The sequence below is a fragment of the Malurus melanocephalus genome, unplaced genomic scaffold (genome assembly GCF_030028575.1).
Source record: "Malurus melanocephalus ecotype Western Australia unplaced genomic scaffold, MMel_1.1 scaffold_72, whole genome shotgun sequence".
NCBI lineage: Eukaryota > Metazoa > Chordata > Aves > Passeriformes > Maluridae > Malurus > Malurus melanocephalus.
Genome location: NW_026623304.1, coordinates 684,304 through 707,353, shown reverse-complemented (window position 1 = coordinate 707,353; position 23,050 = coordinate 684,304). Strand labels below are relative to the sequence as shown.

At 42.8% G+C, this 23,050-nt stretch overlaps 1 protein-coding gene across 3 annotated transcripts in view; it reads right to left on the bottom strand.

Moving 5' to 3' along the window:
* Positions 1–23,050, bottom strand: part of ADGRL3 (adhesion G protein-coupled receptor L3) — a 309,315-nt gene that overhangs the window by 32,710 nt on the left and 253,555 nt on the right. For all 3 annotated transcript variants that reach the window (XM_057366829.1, XM_057366827.1, XM_057366828.1), the window contains exons 15-17: positions 19,774–19,840; positions 18,273–18,364; positions 2,358–2,526 (exon numbers count right to left, since the gene is read on the bottom strand). In XM_057366829.1, coding sequence (XP_057222812.1) covers positions 2,358–2,526; positions 18,273–18,364; positions 19,774–19,840 — 328 coding nt within the window. The remainder of the gene's footprint in view (positions 1–2,357; positions 2,527–18,272; positions 18,365–19,773; positions 19,841–23,050) is intronic.

The window sequence follows — 23,050 nt, the reverse complement described above, 5'->3', positions numbered from 1 at the left end:
GAATGCCAAGAGAAACATACGAAAGCTATTGATTTTTTATTAAAAAAAATGTTTCTTGCAGTCAAATTGAAATTTGAGGAAACTGTAGAACCAGCAGCATTGAAGACTATATTCCCCGTGCTCAGAGGTGGCTGGAGCCTGCTTTTCCACAGCGCTTTGCAAACCAGTCATGTTTTAAATGGGCACCGCAGTCAAACCCATGGTATCTCCTTTGCTTCAGGGGAACCATGCTGACTTGTGCCAGGACAGGATATAACCTTCCACTGAGCTTCAGGTGGGACTTTTTATGGGCAACAATACCCAGAAACCAGATGGGACAGGACTGAAGGTGAGCAGACTGTACTGAACAGCTAAAAGAGGATCTTTCAACCCATTGACTCAAAACAGACCCAAAACCCCATGCRTGTCCAAAACACCAGTTGAAATTCCTTGGAGCAAATGGTTAGCTGGAAAATTTTGCCAAACTCTCTATGAGCCTTTCCCAACTCTGTGAAACAACTGTTTAAATAGCAAATTACAGCTTTTTCATTAGGCTCTTCCTTGAGCGCTTGAGACAAACACATACCACAAGTGCCCAATATGCTCGAGTGCCTAATCAATCCTTTGCTGAGAGAAAATAATTCAATTGCTTTAATTAGCCACCCACTGCTTGCCTCTCTGCAGCATTCTGCCGATTTTCTAGGCCGTGATAGATAGGAAAGGAAAGGATTTTTTTTTTTCTCCTCTTAAATAATACCTCCCTCAGCTCTTAGGTCAGAGAGATGCATCCACCCCACAGCAAGGTACCAGCTACATTCTCCTTCCCTCTGTGCAGCCATAAATCAGGAACAATTCCACAGCCAGCAGTGATGGTTTAAGGGTGTAGATTGGCTTAGGACAGAAAAGAGAACGGTTCTTTCATGCTGACTGAGAGCCCCACGAGCCAAGGAGGCTGTGGTGCTGTGCAGGGATGCAGGGTTAGGGACTGACCCTTTGCACTGGAGGTGAGAGGATTCTGCACCAGTGAGAATGGTGCAGAAATTCAAAATCCTCATTGAGAGGCACCTGCAGGTTTAATAAGCAATGGTGATGCCTCCTACACTCTTACTATCACCTTGCCTGGAAGCTCTCTTGCTGAAAGGTTTGGGATCATCAGTGGGAAGTTGCATCCAGATAAAGCTTTTAAGCTTCTTAAAATGGACAAATTTGAGATGAAATGACAAGGACAAAACTCTKGACCCCAAAAGTCTTCCTTTGGTTTCAAGAATGACATTTTCACACAGCTCTGCAGATCCTTCCAGAGGCTTCACTTGCAGAGCTCACTTATTATGATGAATTTTGATTACATTTTCGTAGGTCAGATCTCCCCTCCCTATACAGGAAAATGTGAGTTACAGAGGAACAAGCTTGCAGGTCTCAGATGGAGGACAGATCTCAACACAGCCCTGACTTTACCCAATACACCATTTCACMAAAAAACACTGGTTACCCTGAGAAACTGGGACCAGTGTAACCACAAACTCTTCTTTATGTTTATTTTGGTTAAATAAACTGCCCTTTGACATTAAGATGTACACAGCAAATTATCAGCAGACATACAAAGAATTGGAGTGTTCTGTACTGCTGAATTTAAGTAGAGAACAAAAAGGCTCTTAAAAATACTTATTACTGACTGTCAGAGGCTGTAAATTTGATCTACATAAACACAGAATTTTTACTCTGTTGGGTTTTTTTATTCCCCCCAGAGTTTGCCTAAGTTACTCCACTGTTATCTTGCAAATGTTAATTGGGGCATACTTCAATTTCCACCAAGAAACACTTGCTGTGCTTGCTTTGAGGAAGATTTCCAAAACACCGTATCAGACCCAAGGAATACAAAGGCTAATGAACTGCTGCAGAGCACACATCCTTCACTTCTTACAAAAGCAGGGGAAGCAGCCCCTATTACATCCCATCAACCCACACACGCTGCCGTGGGAAGGGGCAATTTCCTGCAGGGACTGCAGATGAGGATGTAAAGCTCCATTTTGCTGTGAGCACTCAGCCACGTGAGCACTTTCTGGATGCTCGTGGGCTGTCTCCCCTCTCACACCAGCACACATGGAAGGAGAATCCGGCTGGCAGCAGGCAAAGCCCTGYTCCAGAGCCCTGCAAACTGACAGCTGCCTTTGCCTTTGCCTCTGACACATGTGCTACCACTGCCACAGCCTTGTTAGACCCTCCTTTAGGTTTCCAGTCTAAACACCGCCCTTATTAGGTGCACAGAGATAAATCTGCRYGATAMGAATGCAGTAAYRCAGACGATGCTACGCTGCGGTTGTYAGGCAACAAAACACCTCGGWACCACCTCTGGTGCTGCTGGGARCCGTCCCTCTTACCTTTTTCTGGAGGACACAATGGAAAATGAATATAAACATTCCCTGCAGAGAATTGAATATGGTGAAGAGATACGCCATGATGACTGTGCTTTCATTAATATACATGAGTCCGAATGCCCAGGTCAGTCCTAATAGGCAGAGGAGGGCTATTGCACCTATAACCCAGGACCTGTTAGGAGAAACAAGAAAAGAAAAAAGAAAGAATGGGATTGGTTTTTCATCTACACAAAAGAAGGCATGTGTCTGCAGGCAGGAAGACTTTGCCCCTGGTTTTAGCAAAAAGAAAATAACATATCAAAATAAATCATAGACAGCTTTTGTCTTCAAGCTGGATGCAGTTTACAAATCTTCAAGCTTGAGGAAATACAAGGAAATGGAAGTGTTATGAGCACWGAAATTCATCATAACCAAAGCACATTTGTAACCACAATGTCTCTTCTTTTTTAAATATGTAAAAGCAGTGGGCATGTAAATGACATGTAGATGTTATTTCTGCAAATGGAGGAAAAGAAAATAAACCAAATGAAACAACAACTCAGATTGTCACTTTTTTTAGTGTCCACTGGTTTCACAGGACTGCCAGCTGGATTAGCTTCTTTATTTACACTTAACACCAAGACACATGTATTGCTGCATTTTAGCTCGTCTCCCATATGCCTGTAAGCCAGAAAAAACAGCTACAGGCAGGTGGGCAAGCCCTCCCTGCTTGCCAGATCCACTCCACACAAAGATGTTCTTTGCAATGCTGCTTCACACTTCTTCCACCCTGCGATGAGGGGAAGTGTGTACACTCGTACAAACCCTCGCACACGACATTTGCTAATGCAGTAGCTGCTGCCACACTTCTGCCCAGAGAAAAGGAGGGGCAATCCTTCTTCACATGGGCTGCAAAACTAAGATTATCACTTGCTCCAGCTCAGAAGGGGAGTGGGAGGAGAGGTGCAGCTACTGCTTGGTCCCAAATGTTGTTCCAACAAATATGGGTGGCAGGCAGTTTTTGCTTGCTTTCTCCCACTGACTTTYTGCCTGGACAGTAGAGCTGGGGACATGGGATGACTGCTGCATGTTAGGTTTTTTGGGTATTTTCAGGAAAGCTGAAAGCTCTGCTGGGATGGCAGGAGGAATATTCCATGTTACCCTGCTAAATAACATTTAGCATCTGCTAAATTACCTTCTCAAAGACAGATCTTCAAAGCAGTATAGGAACTCTGTCCTGCTCCTAGCCATCTCCCTAGTTTCCATGTGATACAGTGTCTAAAACGTTAAAGGAATTGCTGCTGCACAGGGAAGAGAGTCAACTTCTGGCTGGGAATAAAGCAGCACCTTTACTGGTGGGACAAATCAGTCCTGCACAGGTCACACAGATAACCTCTGCCATGGAGATACCATGACAACTACAGCCTTGAATCCTGTTCGTTTTAGCAGGGCTAGTCACAAACAAAAGCATACCAATGTTGTATTCATGTTTTCTGTTGTTGGATTTTTTTTTCCTAGGTATTAGAATGAAAACGCAGCATTAAGTCTTCCAATGAAGTTTATAAAATATGTATTATTTAACCACATGAACAGGAGAGCTCCCTAAGGTAACCACTTATTAAGACAGTTCTTTAAAAGTCACCATTATGTATCTAGCAGACCAGAACAGCTCCTTTGAAGCATTTCCAGTCAATCCCACTAATAAATATTTAGCGTCATGCAAACTGAAAATGCACTCTCACAATCTTTCAGAAAGGTAGCCACTAGATAAAGTTTACAGCTTTAGTTTGGGATATTTTTCTCCACAAGATTCCACCATCAGTGAGAGCATGTTATCGTCTGAAAAAATACAAATAGTTTTCTTTTTCATCAAAAAAAGGAGAACAAATAAAGTGGAAAACCCCTTTTTTTCCTTCCTCCTTCCTTTTCTCATCCCCAATTACAAACTTCTTGCACTTCCAGAGTATTTTAAAAATTATTCCTGCCTTGAACCTGATTTAAGAGCCCTTGGCTGCAGAGGTGTTCAGAAATGAAGCAGCAATTTATTGAAGATATGCTACCTTCAGTGATGGAATCAGTGGGTTAGAAGACCCCCAAGAGTGCAAACTGTACACATTACAGTGTTGTGCTTCAGAAAACAAGGCCTGGCAATAAAGAGGACGTGGAGATTACTGTGAATAGCTCCATCCCGTGTCCATGGAAAAAACAGAACGAAGCGATGAAAGAGAACATGGGAATGGTGCTGAAAGAATGAACACAAAGGACTCTTCACCAGAAGAACAAACTGAAAGTCTACTGCAAAGTTGATTTGCTTCTATTTTTTGGTTGCAGGAGAAAGAGCGCAGATGCCCTAAGGTATGTAATTTCTAGGCATTTTTGGCTTTCTTCACAGGTTTGGTTTGGTTTTGGTTTGGTTTATGGGGGTTTTTTTTTGTGCAGATTGTGGTTTTCATTGTGCTCTTTGTACAGACTTGCTGCTGTTTTTTCATGTTTTTTCTTTCCTGTGGTGGAATTTTATTGCAATAAAGAAATAAAAATATTTGGTTTTTGGTGCATTTGAAAATCATGGTTTACAATTAGGGACAATTAGGAGGTACTCCAATGRATAAGGAGTCTCCAAAGCACAGTTTTGCTTGCACTGCACTACTCCCATTAACTAGAAAGGGAATCACGGGGAATAGCACCCATGCACCTTTCTGGAAATTTGTTTCTGTATTTGTATTACCATAAAGCAATCCCAGTGACAGAGCACGGAGGACCAGAGGCTGCTATAGGTAAAACAAGTCTGTACCACACAGGATTAACTTGGGAACTTTCACTTTGAATTCAAGTAACATCCAATTAAAGAATATAAAGCAAATAAGGTGACAATTGGTTGGCAATACACATGCAGCACATTTACTCTGCACCTTAGCTGTATGCCTGACCATTTTCCTGCACAGTTTGCTCTTCTGCCTCAAAAGCGAATGACAGAAGCTTTAATGATTTTTCAATATTGATCTGACAGCTGGTTCATGAGACCACACTGATAAATGAAATTTATCAGCCATTCAGGTCATTCTTACTTGATGAAGGGTCTGTTATCCTCATAGCTAAAGAATGCATAGACATAAAGACAAGAACACCAACATTAGAAATATAATGACATAGAGAATAGAGTTTACTGCCAGTTGCCCGCCCTTCTCCCACCAGCCACCACCAAAACCAAAGGTGGACCAGYATCAGGTGTGCCTGGAACCCACCAGCCAGCCTGGCTTGCTGCCCCAGGGAGTTGAAACGTGACTGGGAATGGTGGCTGAATGCACAGAAGCAGGCTGTAGCTGCAGCTACCTTCACACAGCTTTCAAAGTCAGCCCCAAACTGACTTTGAAATCTCTTTTAAATATCATGGCTGCCCCTGGAGAAGACAAATGTTGAAACCCCAGCACAGCCACCACAGAAGGCTAGCAGGTGTTCATGGTGGCAGCACTTCACCATGCCTCCAGCTCTCCCTGCCTGTGGGGCTGGGGTGTGTTACAGGAATATCTTTGCTGCCATTCACTTTTCCAAAGTGAATTTTCTGGAATGCCCAGAAAAATCCACATTTTGAGTCAGACTGCAGCATTCTTGGAGTAATGGCATCAGGATCTTCTAAAGCCCTGGGTGGAACTATTTATTACCATTTCATGGAGAAGGGCAAAGAAAGGCTTCTGCCAGGGAAGGGTGCAAAGCAGCTCGCTGTGGTAATGAGGAAACTTAGGTGGATCACTCACAGTGAGCTCCTGTCACTGTGGGGACACAAGATTAGTCCATTTTCCTACGAGAGCATACCTGACCTCCTGGGACAGGYTGTGTGCCTGACCCTGCCAGCTCCCAGGCCTCCTCTCCCCACTGACACAGAGCTTTGGAACCTGTGTTCCCTTGCAGAAACCCCCACGGGTGTCAGASATGGAGGAAGGCTCAGTATGTTCATCCCATTAGTCCTTCAACATAACTCATCCTGCTGAGACCTCCTCTGGTCAATMCTGGCAACCTGCAGCCCCACTACCATGAAATTAAAGGAAATTAAGATATGAGACAACCTGGAGCTGCCAGCCCAGCAACGTGGGCAGAAGCAGGGGCTGGATTTCCAGTATTGTGTTCATAAGCACTCAGGTTTTATGGTAAAGACTTTATACTGAAAAGCAACTGGCATTACGTTATAAAAATACAGAATTAGAACTTTTTTTTTTCATGCTGTTTCTTCTATCCAGACCCTCACGAAGTTTTCCAGCAACCCATAAYAGAATTTCTTCAAGGCATCTGAAGGTTCCATTTCATCTTTGTACAGACAAAATGCGAAATTGGTAAACTCAGATTCCCTTTGAGCTTGAGGCTAACACTTCAAAGCAGCTCAGGAGAAAACCATCAGTAAGACTTGGCAGTTTTTACCCTATTTCCAGCATGGAAGTGTCTAGGACCCACTGCCCAAAGCAAACAGGTGTCTAAAGAAGTGAGGTTTTCAAAGATGCCAAACTCCCAGTTTAATTCTCTACACATAGGGGCTGTAGAACTTAGTCTCTTGTATCCCTCATGAAATACAGTCCTTTTCATTTTACCAACTCAAGTGTTGTAAGAAGCTTAACTCTTGTGTCAGCAATAATTTCTGACAAAAATTACTTCAGAATGTTTTGGGGGTTTTTTACCTCTGGTAAAGTCTGTGAAAACTATCGGTGCTGCAGTAATACTGTGTCATTATCTGCAGTACATAAAAACCATCACTTACACAAGGGAAAAGCCTGCAAAGAGCTGTACTTCCCAGAAAAATGGGGGTGCTGACTGGAAAACCAAGATTATATTCACTAGTAGCAAAAGCAAGTAATAGCTGAAGCAGAAATTGTTGGAAAATCTAACCTAGCACAGCTTGAGATGCTGTACCTAAAGTGCTTTCTCCAGATTTGGATAAATTCATCCAGAACCTGGCAGTAAGAGATGTAGCCCATGGCATTTAAACTCAGTCAATGTCAGACTGSTACCCCCAAAGAGGAATTTATCCCTTAGAAGAACAGGTATTTAAGGTAGGTGAAGCTTCACCATTCCTGGAAGAAATGCATTTCTCTACTGACTGCAGAGGAAATCTGAATGATGGCTTAGGTGGGGGCTTCACTTTCAAGCACCTGAAGGTAAAAAGCTGATCTTTAGCAGCTGCATTATTCATKGAACCTGTGAAATCTTACCTCACCTCCCTTGTGTCTCTTTGCAGCCCAGATGATGGATAGCGGATGGTCTACCAATCTGTATAAATACCTAATTCATTTTCTAATCTTAAAAAAGCCCTGACTTTACCTTGGGGCAAAGACTTCTTAAGGTTAATTACACATCATGTAAAACTCTTTCAAAATCTTATTTAAGTTAGATGTCTTTCAATTTCCCAGAGTACCTTCTCCTTCACTGATGAGAAAGGATGGTTCATATTACCTTCTCTATTCCTGCGATATTTCCAGACAATGCTTTTTAAAAAAGCTGCTAAAATTATCAACTCATATCATTGTTTAGACGCTTAAGGAATTTCTAAACCAATTAATCCTAATCCCCTTTTGCACTGCCTGTTCTCTTAAAACCCCAAGAAATACATTTTAGTCATGAGGAGACCAAATTGTTGGGATATACACAGACAGCCCAAAACAGTTACAGACAACCTGCAATTTATGATTACATGGTGCAAATGACTTCCAGGTACGTAGATTAGCAATATCCTGAAATGTTAAAGGTTTCACTCTTTTTGCAGCAGGAAAAGTAAGTCCAGAATTTACCTTCACACACAGATTGGTCCTAAAATAATGCTGAACAGAGAAAGTCTGTTATCAAAAAGCAGCTATTCAGCTCTCATTTAAAAAGGATAATGGCCAGTCTTACACTTTGAAAAAAAATTTTTAAAATTTTATTTAACAAAGTGTAGTTTTGAGCCACATTTAGAATAAACCTATGCTTTTAATAAAACCCTACATAACTAACAGACTTTATGTACTATCATTTTATACAACCCTTTATGGTTTAAATTTGCTTAACCTGAATTTATCACTCTTTTGACAATCCCAAGTATTTTCCCRTCTCTGTGATAGCAGGAAAAGGCTCAGTAAGCACATGGACTCAGACCTTGGGCCCCAAAATAACTGGCTAGTGAGGAGTAACACCCAAGTGAGTACACAGGGCCATTAGTAGCTGTTAGGGGTGATGAAACCCAAATAAAAATAGATGGATGATGTGCCCCCTCGAAAGCATTCAGAAAGACCCATGGAATTAATTTTAAAATGGTGCAAATAAAGCAGAGAGGCAGATGTTTCCTGCAGGCAAGCAGKAGGGAAACACAAAATAAAGTGTGCTATTGTGTCTCTCCACTGCATGCTGATATGAAGTAGTAGGGATGTTTAGCTTTCTTTTCCTTTTTTTTTTTCTAAATTTCAAGGATTAGAAAAGATTGATTTATTGAACTGCCTAAAATCTACAGGAAGGAGTTGGAAAGTCCAGCACTCCCCTCATAAAGCAAGCGGGTTCATCATTAATTAGTGAAGGAGCATCTTCATGGTGAGAAAAATCAATAGCAAGCAATAAAAGAGTGCTTAAAGGATTTTGCCTTCGCATTTCATGACAAAGTTACCACCTTGATGGCACAAAGCCAAATGGTTCCCTAATCTCGTTCCTTAGGCTGCTGGTGTTCATCACAGCCTTCCAAGCCATCATTTTCCAGTCTCCTCTTCTTGTCCCACACCATCCTATAGTGGGTGGCCAGTCCCCTAAGACATCTCTAACCAGCCCGGGGTCAGTGAGCCTAACACAGCTTTGCTTGCAGGAGAAACTCCTGACCTCACATGCCTTGGGGACCTGCAAAGGCTGGGGCTCTACCACTTGGCATAAAGGTAATTTTATATATATTAAGCCACTTGTGATTTCCACCAGYGGATCTGAAAACATTTTTCAGGCAAATGAGGCCAAACCTTCCTTGGCCCCATGTGACGCCCAAGCCTATGATTTGGGGCAGCCAATGGTTGTGCTTTTCTGTCAAAGGCAAAGCATCAACTCACCCAGGGAAGTCATGTCCTGCTTTCTGAGATTTGTCCTTTAATTATTGCAATTGGAAAGAGCAATTCTGTTAAGTTCATCTCATTTTCCGTAAGTAATTAATTACCCTCAGAATTGCTTACCCTGTTTATTTCCTTCCTCCTAACTTTGCAAAGGCATGGCACAATTATTCAAGCCACACTGATGTGTAACCACATATCTAATTGTTTCCACACTATATGGATTCAGCAAAGCCTTTAGACACATTTGTATTATCCAAATAGCACCAGCAGGGCTTGCTGACAAAGTGCTTAAAATGTATGGCCTTTTAAAACAATAATCATGATTTATGGGTTCACAGAAAGACTCTAGGTATTTAATATCTTCCAGGACACTCTCTCAAATCAATAACCACTGATTGATTTTTTTTTTTTTAAATTCAGAAAGGATGACACCTGTCAGTGGGAAGATTAGTGCTTTACAATCACTATTCACTATCAACACAACCATCACAAAAACATAGGTAAACAAGCCAAACCCCAAACCAAAACAATCAGATATTAACCAAAACCTTCTGTGAAAAACTTAAACACCAGCAGATTGCAACAAATGAAATCAGATGCGGCCATCAACACCTCTGGGGAGAAAAAGCACCCAGACTAAAGAGTAGTCTCAGATGTTTTACCAGTATTGGCAGGGCTTCTGCCTCTGAGGTGCTCACAAATGTTGCCCTTGGGCAAAATATAAATGTGCCATACCTTTTCTTGGTAGGAAGCTTGTAAATAATCCATTTTGTGCCAACTCTGAGTGGTTTTTCTGGGTTTSCTTTAGGCTGCCTGTTCAAGTTTGTTAATGCAGAGATGCAGATGAAGGCTATACAGGAGCAGCACTGAGTTAACCAGGGGACTTGGAAACATGGTGCTTTCTTACGCAGCATCCAGGGAACAAGCCAGAGACAACTCCTGGCTTGTTCAATCTGATGAAGACTGAGGGGAGACCTCAYTGCAGTTACAGCTTCCTCATGAGGGGAAGAGGAACAGCAGCCACTAATCTCTCTCTAGTGAMCAGTGACAGGACCCATGGGAATGGCCTGCAGTTGTGTCAGGGGAGGTTTAGGCTGGATATMACCAAAAGGTTCTCCACACAGAGGGTGGYTGGATACTGAACAGGATTCCTCACGGAAGTGGACACAGCACCAAGCCTGGAAGTGTTCAATAGGGGGACAATGCTCTCAGTCATGTGGTGTGACTCTTGAGGTGGTTCTGTGTAGGGTCAGGATTCAGACTTCAGTGATCCTCTATTTCTAGAAATAGATATTCTATAAATCTATGATTCTGTGACAGTCAGGCCGTGAAAACAGGGTGCTCTCTCCAAAGGCCATGTGTAACACACAGATCACAGCCTGAGCTCCGGTGCAAGGAAAGAGAGGGAGGTAATTCTTAGTGCCCAGCTCAGTATTCCATGGCTAATACCTAATCTTTGCAGAGGGGGAGGTTTTCCAAGGGAGAAAAARGCTATTCCTCATTTTCTGAAGTGCCCAGATCATTTGGTCATCTTTGCAACACACTCCCATTAAGATTTCTGGTGACAGAGAATGCACTGTCTGCATGTCCCAAGCAGTGTTAAAACACTTCTCACAGAAGTTTACTCAGACTTAAAATGCCAGCTCAGGGGCTCCTTTTGCTACCTAGAATCAGATTATCCTCTCCTGGAACAGGAATTCATGGATGATTTCTTTCCAAAAGCCATCCCTGGGGCTGCTGTGCTCTGAGTCTGCTGTCCCCAGAAGCCAGAGGAGTCCAAAAATGCTGCATATAGCACAGCTGGCTGGGAAGAAGAGGTTTTTTTCAATGCCCTATGGCTGAACAGCCCACTCAGTTAATCTTTCTACTTTGTAGGGCTGCATGAAAATCTTTGAAGAGAGCTCACTCTGCACAGGCACTGTTGTTTTATTTAAGTTATAGGTAATGTCCAGTCAAGACATGGGTGCATGAAACTTCCTCTCCACTCCTGCTGCTCCAAATATGGAGTGTTCCTGTTGCCAGACCCTCAGCCCTCTCTCCACAAATCTGACAACTCTGATGACAAAGGATTGCACCTTTTGCACCTAGATGCTGTGCTGGGCAGGCTACCAAAAGCTGGACCTCCTCACTGCATTGTGTCCTCCCTCTGCACTCCCAGACAACCACAAACCCAGAGGTAATGAAGGATTAAAGTGCTGTTGTTCTGTGAGTCCAGTCCCCTGGGTGAACCCAATGTAATATCCAGTTCCAGTACCTTTGGCATTACAAATTATTCCCAAGTTGCAGCATTTCATGATTAAAGAAAGAAGATCTGGAAACCAATAGAGGATCGTAAATCTCCATAGAAAAAGCTGGAATAATCCTTATTATCTCCCTACTTTGTCTTGTTTCTAAAATGGCTAGAACAAAGCACAAATTAATCTTCCATTAGTAAAAGCATACCTGCTACAAATTATTGTTCTTCATTGGTAATGCAAGCTCTTCATATCAAAGGAGAAAAAAAATTTTGCATTTTCAAAAGTCTAACTCATTCCCCACTGCATCAAACCCAGGATGTTTACTTTTTCTGCATTTCAATCAGCTGAGTAAATAAAACTAGACTGGTAAACCTCTGCTCCTGCCAGCACAATACCGCTGTGTTGAATCAAGGATTTAATTTAAACATTTCTGCAGATGATTTTTGGRAGTTCTATTTAACCTTTGTTTTCAATTTTCTACCTAAATCAGGATTTTTTTTTTTTTTATGACTTAAGCAAACCCACAGGACTGAAACAACAAGCTAATCTGGGGGCTGGGATTAGTCATGTCTCTTTAAATAAAATACATATGTTGAAGCACGAAAATGAGCAGATAATCACTTACACCCATACAACATATGGGGAGAGCGGGCTATGGTAACTGTTTTAGGAGGTTTATCTTCAAAAGGGACTTGTCAGTTTTGTGCCTGATGCTTCTCATCCTTCACCTCCCCCAACCTGGGCCAGACTCCCTGAAAGAGCCCAGGCTGGGCTTTGCAAGATTTTATATAGTAATAATCAAGGGTGAGTCTTTTTACATTTGGCTCCTACTTTTGGCTGTTGGGTTGTGCATTCGTAGATTTATTTCTTGCAAGCCTTTGAGCAAGAGATTTCTATGGGAAAAAATACAAAGCAGAGGAGTAAGGTGTGAGTTTTGTTTCCAGTCAGAAATTTGAGAGAGCATATATTTTTTTTTTTGTTTAGTTATTAAATAGGGCTGTTTGCCTTTAGCTGTGGACCATTTGAAACTTCCATGGCAGCCAGCAAGCTGAGGAGGGCTCATTTTGKTCGTTTGAGGATTGATTTCTGAAGGCTGCAAYGCAGGACATTTCCGCTGCATCCCCRTTAATGGGATTTCAGCATGTGTTCTCAGGAATCTGGTCACAATGCCTAAAAACATGATCTCYTGTGTGCTGGGGATAAATAAATGTTTTTCTAGGGAATTCCATGTTTTTGACATAGTGCTTATTCTTTCATTGCAGAAGATGGGATGGCTGCAGGTTTCCACAAGAGGAAGAAAACTGCAGCAGAACTCCAGTGATTAATGCCAGGATTAAACTATCTCAAGGTCCCTAATTAACAGTGCCTCTTAAGCAACAGAAAGTGCTCCCAGCTGAGACCCTAGGTCTCCCTGTCTGAGGGAAAGAAAATTAAATCTCCACCATGACTTTCAGGTGAGTTTCTACTGCACTAAATGAATTTTTTGCACAAACCCAGGACTACAGCCTGACATGCTCCTCTTTGAAGAGGTCTCCACATGTTGTGCTTTYTAAAGAGCACCCAGGTGGCCTATGGCACAAACCAAGCTATCCCTGACTAAAACAATAACACAGTAAAATGGAGCAAAAAGGGAAACAAACTGGCAAAGTCCTTTGCCTATTGCCTTCTTTCTCGTGGGTCTGCAACTGCTCCTGGCAGCAGCAGCTGACGTGTTGCTCTTCCAAAGCAAACAAAATAAAATCTTGTTGCCACATACTACAGCACAGAAGAATGTCAGGAAGTCTGGTCTGGTGGGGGGAAATGCTAACAAACTCAACCATGGCCAGGCAGCACCAGGGAGAGAAGGGATGGATGCCCGTGGAAACTTCAAAGGAAAGGTTATGTCTGTAAGGAAGAGAAAATGATGGCTTCTGGTCTCTGCTGGGAGAGACCCTCTCCCCTCCAGCCGTTTGGAAATGCTCACTGTAAGTTCAGGTGCAGCAGCTGCTYGCTCTTGATGAACTTTCTTCATCTCCTTGAAGCACTTGCCTTTTGTTAGCTAAATCACTGCTCTCCCAATCTTCTACCAGTTTTCCATGTCACTAACTCAYGTGCCCCACACAGAGCACAACGAGAGCTTGCAGCAAAGACAAGAGCTCAGATGTCACTAGCTATGCTGAAGAGCACATCTGGATTACCACCAGTGTAGCTCCTCTTTTTGTCCCTTTCCTAGAACCACGATGATTTATTTGAAGAAGCAGTATTGAAGTGGCAGCAGAACCAGCACTGCACTGCCACACAACGCCAAGGGCCAGGAGGAGGGGCTGCATCTGAACCCTGCTTTGCACAGACAACGGTGGTTAAGCATCTGGAAACGTGGATGGTTTGTTGTGCTGCAGCATCTGGCRTGGGCTGGATGAAAACCTGGTGTGCAAGGGCCACAAGATGCCACRGTGCATGCCTGCCCACCTGGAAAGGAGCTGATGGATGGAACACAGAAGAACTGTGCTGGACTGTTCACATATAACACATTTTCCTTTGTCACACAAGGCTTCCTGCAGGAATGTGAATATGAAGAAGATTCAGTGTAGTCTTGTCTGCGATAGTCTGAGACATTTTGCACATCTAACWTTTCCTGGCACAATGGAAAAGCACGAAGGAGAGACTTTGAGCCGCTCAGCTCCAAAAATCACTGCACACTGCAGCAACCTCCGGTAAAACAGCCTCACAGCTGCTCTGAAGAATTCCAGCTGGTAACACATCCTCATGAGGAGCCATCTGCTAGCAAGAGTGCATCAATACTGTGCTGATATGCCTCCAGTCTCCACCTCACAGGCTACAGGTGCAGACAGCACAGCAGGCTTTCACCATCCAAAAAGCTTACGTAGTCCCTGGCTTGAAAGATGTGTCCTCCCTGCAAGCTCGTAAAGGCTGTGGGAATCAATCTTCCAAAACAATGCTTTCCTGGGCAATTTGTTGACAGTGAATTAGTTTGTGCTCAAGAGCCTTTTTGCGCAGCCTTTGCATCCCACTTTGAGCCTCAGAGGGGCCACGAGTGAGATAAATGCACTGTGGGCAGAGCTTCTGAGGACTAGACAATGCTCCCTTCTGCCCATCTCTGCTCACCTGTGTTTGCCAACAAGACACAGAGATGAAAGAGCAACGGCCACAGTGGACTTCGAGCACCCAGAAAAAGCCATTGTAAAAGGCTGRGAAGGAAAATCCCATCCCAGCTGGAATGCATTTGGGGAGGCAYGGGCAGAAGCAACACACACCACCCAAGAGACAGCTGCTCTGGCGTTCTTGTCTGTGTCACTTCATACTAAAGAGATTTTAAAGGGCAGAAGAGGTCCCCACCCTGGGTGAATCCTTAAAATTTCTGTGTAAATATACTGAARGAAGACACCAAACAGAGCCTTTTCAAAAACACCAAGGTAAAAGCATGCTGCTCTTTGGGGATGGTATCTCTTATGAAAAGGAAGCCAATTTTCTCCTGGCATCAGTGGCAGACAGAGAAACTCCTGCAGCTCTGAACAACATATCCCACRTACACAGGCTCACATCTTTTCCTGGCTACATGCCTCAAAAGCAGGACTAGAGCACGAATCTTGCTGTCTCATTGGGCACAGCCCACTGAAYCAGCTCAGTGCCAACCTGTGATAGAAGGAGGATGCCATCGGTGCAGGGGGAGGGATGACATACGTGGTTACCCTATTTCCCTCTTGAAACTGCTGGGCTAAGCCAGAAAAGTTAACAAGGACAAAAATAAACCAGCTCTGTCCTCATCAAATCTCTTGCTGRGTAACCCCTGGGTAACCAGTGCCCCACCGCAGGAATGTCAGAGTCTCCCATGYTGGCACAATAACCCAGGGACTGTTCCTGAAGGTTAGGGAAGTTTATTTTTACAACTTTGCACAGTGCCTACAAATCTATCAGCCACACAGCATCTGGTTCAGGCAYTGCCCTTTGAATGGCTTTTCTGTTGGTGCAGTAATTAAAGGTATCCCAGGTGACACCTGATCCCTTATCAAGTTCATTAATTTAAGTGGAGTTATTTGGCTCTCTATTTTCTATACTTCATAATGTATTTCTAACCTTTAAAGTGACATAGGCAAGGACCAGATTGCAGGGGCGCTTATTAACAGCCTATTAAAATATTTTATGGCCTTTATTTTTACGTTGCCAYAGGGAATCAAGTATTTTGCTGTTGTTAAACAGGCTCAGGATTTATGTTGCGAGAGCTTCACCACAGCCTAATGCAGAGTAGTGCTAGGAAATGAACTGGGAGAACAAACTCTCATTCAGCTCTCCATGTGCTGTAAAGCTGTCATACGCAGACGGCAGCAAGGGGCCCTCCAGAGCAGGCCCTTGGTTCGGTTTGTTTTGTTAAATATAAACTGATACAAGATTATATACAAGGTTCTGGGACCTGGGTGCTTTTTCACTGGCCCTGTAGACTTACAGAGGGAAGCTCAGAAAGAATCTTCGCGGTCCCCTGTGAAATAATTTGCTCTGTGGGTTTTTATTCCAGAGCTGCTGTAACACATCCATGTTTTGCAATTGAGTTGGAGCCAATGACTGTGAAGGAAGACCACGATCTTACCTGCAACAAGACTATGATTGTATCTAGAAGACAACTACAGTCTTACTGAAAGATTTTCTAAAAATTGCAAGCCCCTTGATGCCCTGGGAAACCTCCCTCCAAGGTGAATTCCCTTCTCTGTTACYGCACTTCCTCCTAACTCAAGCATATCCAATATTGAGACAACRTATGTCTTGAATTTAGAGACTTAACAGTGTCCTGCTTAGGTATTCAGAAATTACAATCAAGTCTGTTCTGAAATTCTGGGTTTGATAAACTTCCTAGTGTGAGCCTGGGGTCTTCCTGAGTTTATGTTAYGTTGCTCTTATTTTCTCAAGCATAAAAAGTAATTTGTAATGAAGCAACACATTTGGAAGAGTATCAGCAACATACTTAGAAGTATTTTAATTGCTTGTGTTTTCAAAACGTTTTAATGAAGTCAAATCAGGAATAGACACTCMTCTGCCAAAGAACCTATAAAATATTTCACAATGACATTATAATTGATGCAACTGGTTGTATAAATTCCCAGCATTTTAAACAAAGATACTAGAGATTAGCTCAAGAAGATTATTCAGTAGGCATTTATTATTTCTGCTTTSATTATAAGGGCTTTGTCAGTTTTTTCCTCCCCAGTTTTTAATTTAAATGTCATACTGCAAGGCTTTCCAAACAGATTTTGTGTGGGTAACCTTAGAGAGACTGCTCTCAGCGAGCAATCCCATAAGCACTAATGCATGACAAGTACCCATATTAATAAATGTTATTAAATGTACCATGCCTTTAATGCCTCATCCAGGACCAAATGACAGACTATATTTCTGGGACCAATCCAGAAGGGATTGCTCCTCTAATTTCATTTTATAAAAGAGTGATGGCAGGAGAAATTGAGGCAGAGCAGCCTGCCCACAACTCAGCCAAACGAGAGATCTGTGGGTTTCTGAGCTCACTGGCGTCTCCTGCATTTGTACAGACTCCAATCCCCTTTCCTCCCAACCCTTGAGGAAGAAGCTGCACCTAAGAAACTAAAACTTCACCCAAAGGACCATGCCAGGTCATGGCACACCAATGGCACTGCAAGCCTTGCCTGCTGAGAAGGTTTTTGGGGGGAGCCCTGACTTGGTTTAAATTAGAGCTGCTTCTGCAAGAGCAACTTAGCAGTAAGAACAACAGCCTTGCTGAGAGCTGCCCAGCAATGTGCAATTCAGACATCTTCTAATGAGCTCCCCTTACACCTCTTCTCCCTTTCCCACCACAAAAGAGAGAGGAGAACCCACTTCAAGCCGCGTTGCACCACGCTCTCCTTTCCTGGGTGAGCAGCAAGGCGCTGACTCCCAACACTTTCCTCCTCCCGAAGCTCATTAGATGGTTTTATTAATTAGTAGGCTCCCAGTTTTATCACGCACTTCACCTGAAATCTYGCTTGTATTTCTGAAGAGAGTAATTAAAGCCAGGGGTAGCTGAATAACCAGGCACTGACAGAGATGGATATTCTATCARTATAATGAAGCAGCCTGCTAGACAGCAAGATGCCCAGGCTCAATTGTTAACCCAGAACAAGGGCAAACCATGCTTTGGCTGGCAAGCACGTCCACCCACTGATGTGGGCACCCCCAGGTAAATCCTCAATAACTTTGCTGAAAGCAATCAGACTCTGGGGAGAATTTGGGTYATGGAATCTGTCAGGGGCCAAAACAAACAGAGAAGAAGTAAGGCAGCCGCCCTCAGAGCACAGAGAAGTAGTAATAATCAACAGTTTCAACACCTTCCCTGTAGAGACTCCAATAATTAGCTGGTAATTATTGGGCAMAATTTCCTTTACACAGACTAGGAGGTTACCTGCTTCAAGGACAGAAAATGTAGCTTTGCCTCCTTTACACAAAATTGAATGGAAAATGCCACCAATGGCAGCCAAATCCCAGTACAATGCTTCATCATTAGCCACTTGGTATGTTTTAGAAACCACTCTGCARTGCCATAGCCCAAGGTGTTGTCCCTGCTTAGCACTGCTGCTGGCAGAGCTGGTTCCCCTGTTTTGCTCCTCAGAGGAATGAGGGAATCAATAGCAAAATATAGAAACAGGAAGAGAAAAACCACTTACTTGATATTGTCAAGACATCCAGATTCGGGTTTCAGTATGGCAGTATGATGAAACATTTTATAGAGAGCAATCCCGAGGAAGATGACATTAAGCTGCAATGGAGGGGAAAAAAAAAAAAAGATTATGTGACACAGCATAACATGATGGGGAGAAAGTCAGCTACTTMTCTGTAACAGATGGGTTACTGTAGGAAATTAGCTCACACTACAGTTTTATAGTGACTGAATCACAGAGAATTTCTAAGCATTTTCCAAGGTGAGATGGCCTGTAGATTGCAGGACAGGCAATGCCACAGCCTTACCAAAGCTATGGCACTGCTGATACAAGGGTGCTTCTAACTCAAACTTTAGTGCTTCAAACAGCATTATGGAAACCTAAAAATATTTGCTGTAAGGGCTTTTCTGTCTGAGGGGTGTGCAGTTGTCAACAAGCATCTTACTTAGCCAKCCCCATTGCAATGAAGCATAAAAGCATCTTTTTTTTTTTGTGAATATACCTTTTAAACACAGTATTGGGGCAGAWGGGCAGGGAAATCACAACTGATGCTTAGCACAGTCCAAAGTTGAAAAACAAAAAGAAAAAAAATATATATTTGCTCTGTAAAAGATGGGATGGTGTTTCTATGCCTCAGTGCTCACAAGGCTGCCAACTCCTGGAAAGGAGTTTCCCAAAAGCCCAGTCTAGGATATGAGACATAATCAAAAAGGGAAGATATCTTTTTATGAATGAATGGCTTAAGGGAAAAAAAAAACCCAAACCCAACAGTTTTAGTTGGTGGCATGRCCCCCTTCCTGGTGTGGAAGGCTGCTATAATGGCTCCCAAGTCGCAGGAGAAGCACAAAAAGCAGAGACAATGTCTGTATTGAAGTGAGAGCGCCTGGTTTTCTGGGCTAGCTGAACTGCAGTCTAGTCAAAACAAAGGATGGTTTATTTAAGCCATATTGTAGCGATTAAAGTATAAGAAAACTCCAGCTGTSTCTAAAAGTTGGGTTCTCTACCTTGTTGCTGTGTTAGGTGATGTGCTGGCAACATGCTAAACATGAAGTCACACAAACTTCAAATTCTGCTGGGAAGGAAAAACCCTCATAAAACTTCTTTTCCACTTTGGACTTTTTTACATATCCCCTCCTCCCAGATTTCCCCTTTTTGTTTTTTGGGTTTTTTTATGCATTTTCAATGCAAAACTGAACTGTGGAATTCCGTAAGGGTGTGAGCAGTGAGAGGCATGCATCAAAACAGAATTTGGCACTTCTAAAAATCCAGTGGTAGAAACCAAACTCCCCAAAAGCCGGTCTAAAGCTCCCTGGTCCTTTTTGATCAAGTATTTTGCAATGCCAAGAGCCTCCCATAATGAGGGTCTAATTGCTTATGCCAGGTGGGGTCAAAGAAGAACATGCCTTCCTCAAATTAATCTGTGTAAATTAAAGATAAAGAGAAAAGGGACAGCAAAAGTTTTATTTCTTGACCCTGAGAGATGGAGTAGTTAATTAGGAGTTCTTACCATAATTATCAAGGTCGCCGGTCCTATAAAGCTCCAAATGAAGTAGGTGTCAAGTCGGAGCCAACATCTGTAATGAAACACAGGGGAAAGGAGGCATTCAAGGACTGCACCCAGGACATACATCAAGAGTGAGCGAGTGACAGAGAAGAATGTGAGCTGCAAAACACGCCGGTGGGAGACAGGAAATATTACATTGCTTGTTCATTTAAATGCTGAATTATGTGCCCAATTTCTGACAGCGCTATTGATGGAGTAAGATAATTACCTCTAGAGGAAGCAGGGAGAAAATGGCACACGGCCTATTTGCTAAGGCTTTCTGCATCTGTCGGAAAAAAGGCCTTTAACTGAGGGTTTTTTTAAGGAAGGGGTCTGATGAACATCCACTGAGCTTCTTCTTTGCTTTATGCTCCTCTTTTCCCTCCAGCTCTGATGCAATGCAAGCTGTCTGTCAGCTGTCAAGCGAAATGACATTTCTCCAGCAAGCACATCAGAGCAACTTTGGTGCAAATAGGAAGCACGAATTGGRTAACAGAAGGCTGAGGTTTAATTAGGTTCACCAACTTCCCCTTTAAAGTGTTTTATTTCCCTGAACCTCCCGAGTGTTTTGTTTCTACTAATGTTTCCAGGGATGCATATGGTCTGCGCTATCACAAGAAGTTGATTCATGGCCTAAAACTAAATTATTAATCGCTTAATTTCAACCGCATTTAATACTCCCCACATTTTTTAAGGCCCCTGGGAAATTACATTTCCATTCCTAGTTCATTCCAGGCGACAGGAAGATAAAATGGAAGTGACTCGTTACAAGACAGACGAATGTAAATTCCAAGAAAGTTTCACATGATGTTTAAAATAATATCTTGTCGTGTTTGCAATGCTGCAAATCACAGTTCCGCTTATACACAAAGGACTGAGAAAGCATAAAACCACTCTTATACTAAACATCCGATGAAATTACATAATTAGGCAAGTGACAGGAACTGTATATATGAATTTATCATGGTGGAAGAGATAGCAGTTCTCACAAATGACAGCTCTTGTGTATATGCTTAATGGTTTTTCCCTTCCAATGGACTTTGCAACAGGCAGAAAGGTCTGTGCCAGCAGCCCCACGGGGGATGATCAGCAGGAGATGCCTGATGAGAGAATAAAACATGCCCTGAACCTCTGTGAMTGGGAGAACCCAAGATATGAATAAATTCAAATATGCAGAGAAAACTTCTCACTTCCCTCCTTGACCATAGAAATTTCAGCTCTCATCAGTGCTGGAGATGTATTGATATACATATATATATATATATATGCACACACACTCATATTCACAAATTAAAATAYGGTCACTTCTGTGACTCTCATTTCTGAACTGCCTCTGCAGCTGCTCATCCAGAATCTTCATGTGATAGCATCGAAATCTTAATGCAAGAGGCAAACAGAGGCTTTCAGAGTGATTGCAGGGAAATCTTGTTTCCTCCCTGGCTGCTGAAAAAGTTCAAGGTGATTTAGATGCAGCTTGTAATGGAACAACATGAGTGACTCCAAACTGCTTGAGTCTGAYTCCCTATAGGAAAAGGTTTATGTGATCATGATATCTGTGTGTCACCCATAATAACAACTGAAATGTCACCCAGTTGCAACTAGATTTGACAAAGGAATCGAGRTTTCAAGGATAATGAAGTCCCTGTAAAAAGTCCCCCCCATCCCCTGAAYAAGGATGTCCACATAGCAGCAGCTCACATATTACACGGCATTTCAGACTTTATACCTAGGCCATCCCCCTCAGGAAAAATGAGTAACTAGTGCTTATGTCTCAGCTGCTGTATATAAATCATGGAATACACAGCCCCATCKCTTTTTCCTACTGATAATGAGTGCTGGTGCGTGGGAGAGGGCTCGGAGGGTTGTGGGGGTTTTATTTTTTTAATCATGAAATATTTAGAACTTTTTTTTTTGCCAGCTTAACATTCAAAGGAACCCCCAGCCCCTGCTCTCCAGGAGCTGAGAACACAGTATTTTAAGCTTCCATCAACTTGGCTTTCCTTCAGCATAAAGGGCGAGCTGGCTCTTGGAAAGCTGGGGAAGAGGAAACACATAAACCCTCTWTTTACTTCTTGAAGCATGATGACCACCCTAGAGTCACATCTGATGCAGCTGGTTTTGAATGAAAACATAAAGATTGGGACATGGGGAAAACCAAGGAAAGCGGAAATACAGAACAAGCAAAAAGCTGTGCCAGGCTCAAAAAAGAAGAGCAAAGCAACTGGTTCCTTTTCCAGACAGCAAAAAGGATGATATTTTCCATTCTGCTCCCCTAAAATACCTGTCTCTTCAGTCATAGCAAACAAYTGAGTGACAAGAGATGGATGCTGTGGAAGAGAAACAGGTAAGAAGCCAGGTCCTGCCATCAGTATAAGTGGGGGCCAGRCATGGAGCAAAAGGAATCCTAGGAGAGATAGCTTCACCAACAGAGAAAGCTTTTTTCTGCTTCTTTGCACACTTCAAAGAATGTGATGTCATTTTTTATTTGTTTGGATTGAAAACTTGCCTTTCTATGAAACTGTGTATGACACTCAGTTTTGGGTGACTTAAAAAAAAAAGCTGGGTTTTTGGTGGTCATCAGCAAGAGATGAAACTTTGAACCTGTTTAAGTCATACCTCATTAAAAATGCAAATTAAGACCAAAACATCAAAACACAGGCATCCCGCCAATTGCGTTGTGGAGCTGTAAATTGCTAATCAGACAAGTACCACACTGAGCTTTTCTTGCCTTAGAAGACAAAAACCCACACGCACAATGAGCTGCATAAATGAGCTCCTCAAAACAAGGAAGCAATCAGGCAACTCACTTCCCAGAAGTTGCTAATCTTGGGCTGCCGAGTTACTTGTGACCCTCCACACGCAGCTGCGCTGTGAGCACGGATTTGCCGTGTTATGAGTTTAGGTTTTGCTGCCATTTAGCAAACGAGCTTCTTCAGGCTCAGTGGAAGGCAAGAAGATTGTCAGGAAAAGTGTGGATGTAGGGAGCACTGCTCAAAACCCCTCWGCTTCTTCCAGGAGTCACCCCACTGCATTCAGTTCTTGTGACAAGCTCCGTGGCACTGCTCTCCTGTACTTTTTAATTTCCTCCTTTTCCACAGGGACAGCTCACAATATTCACCTAAAGCTTTTCCCAAGTAATAAAGATTACAAAGAGTTTACTCTATTTTCTGCATGAAGAAAAATCAAATACTAAACTATCCCCGGTGTGCACTAAATATAACCAATAAACAATCATTAGCTG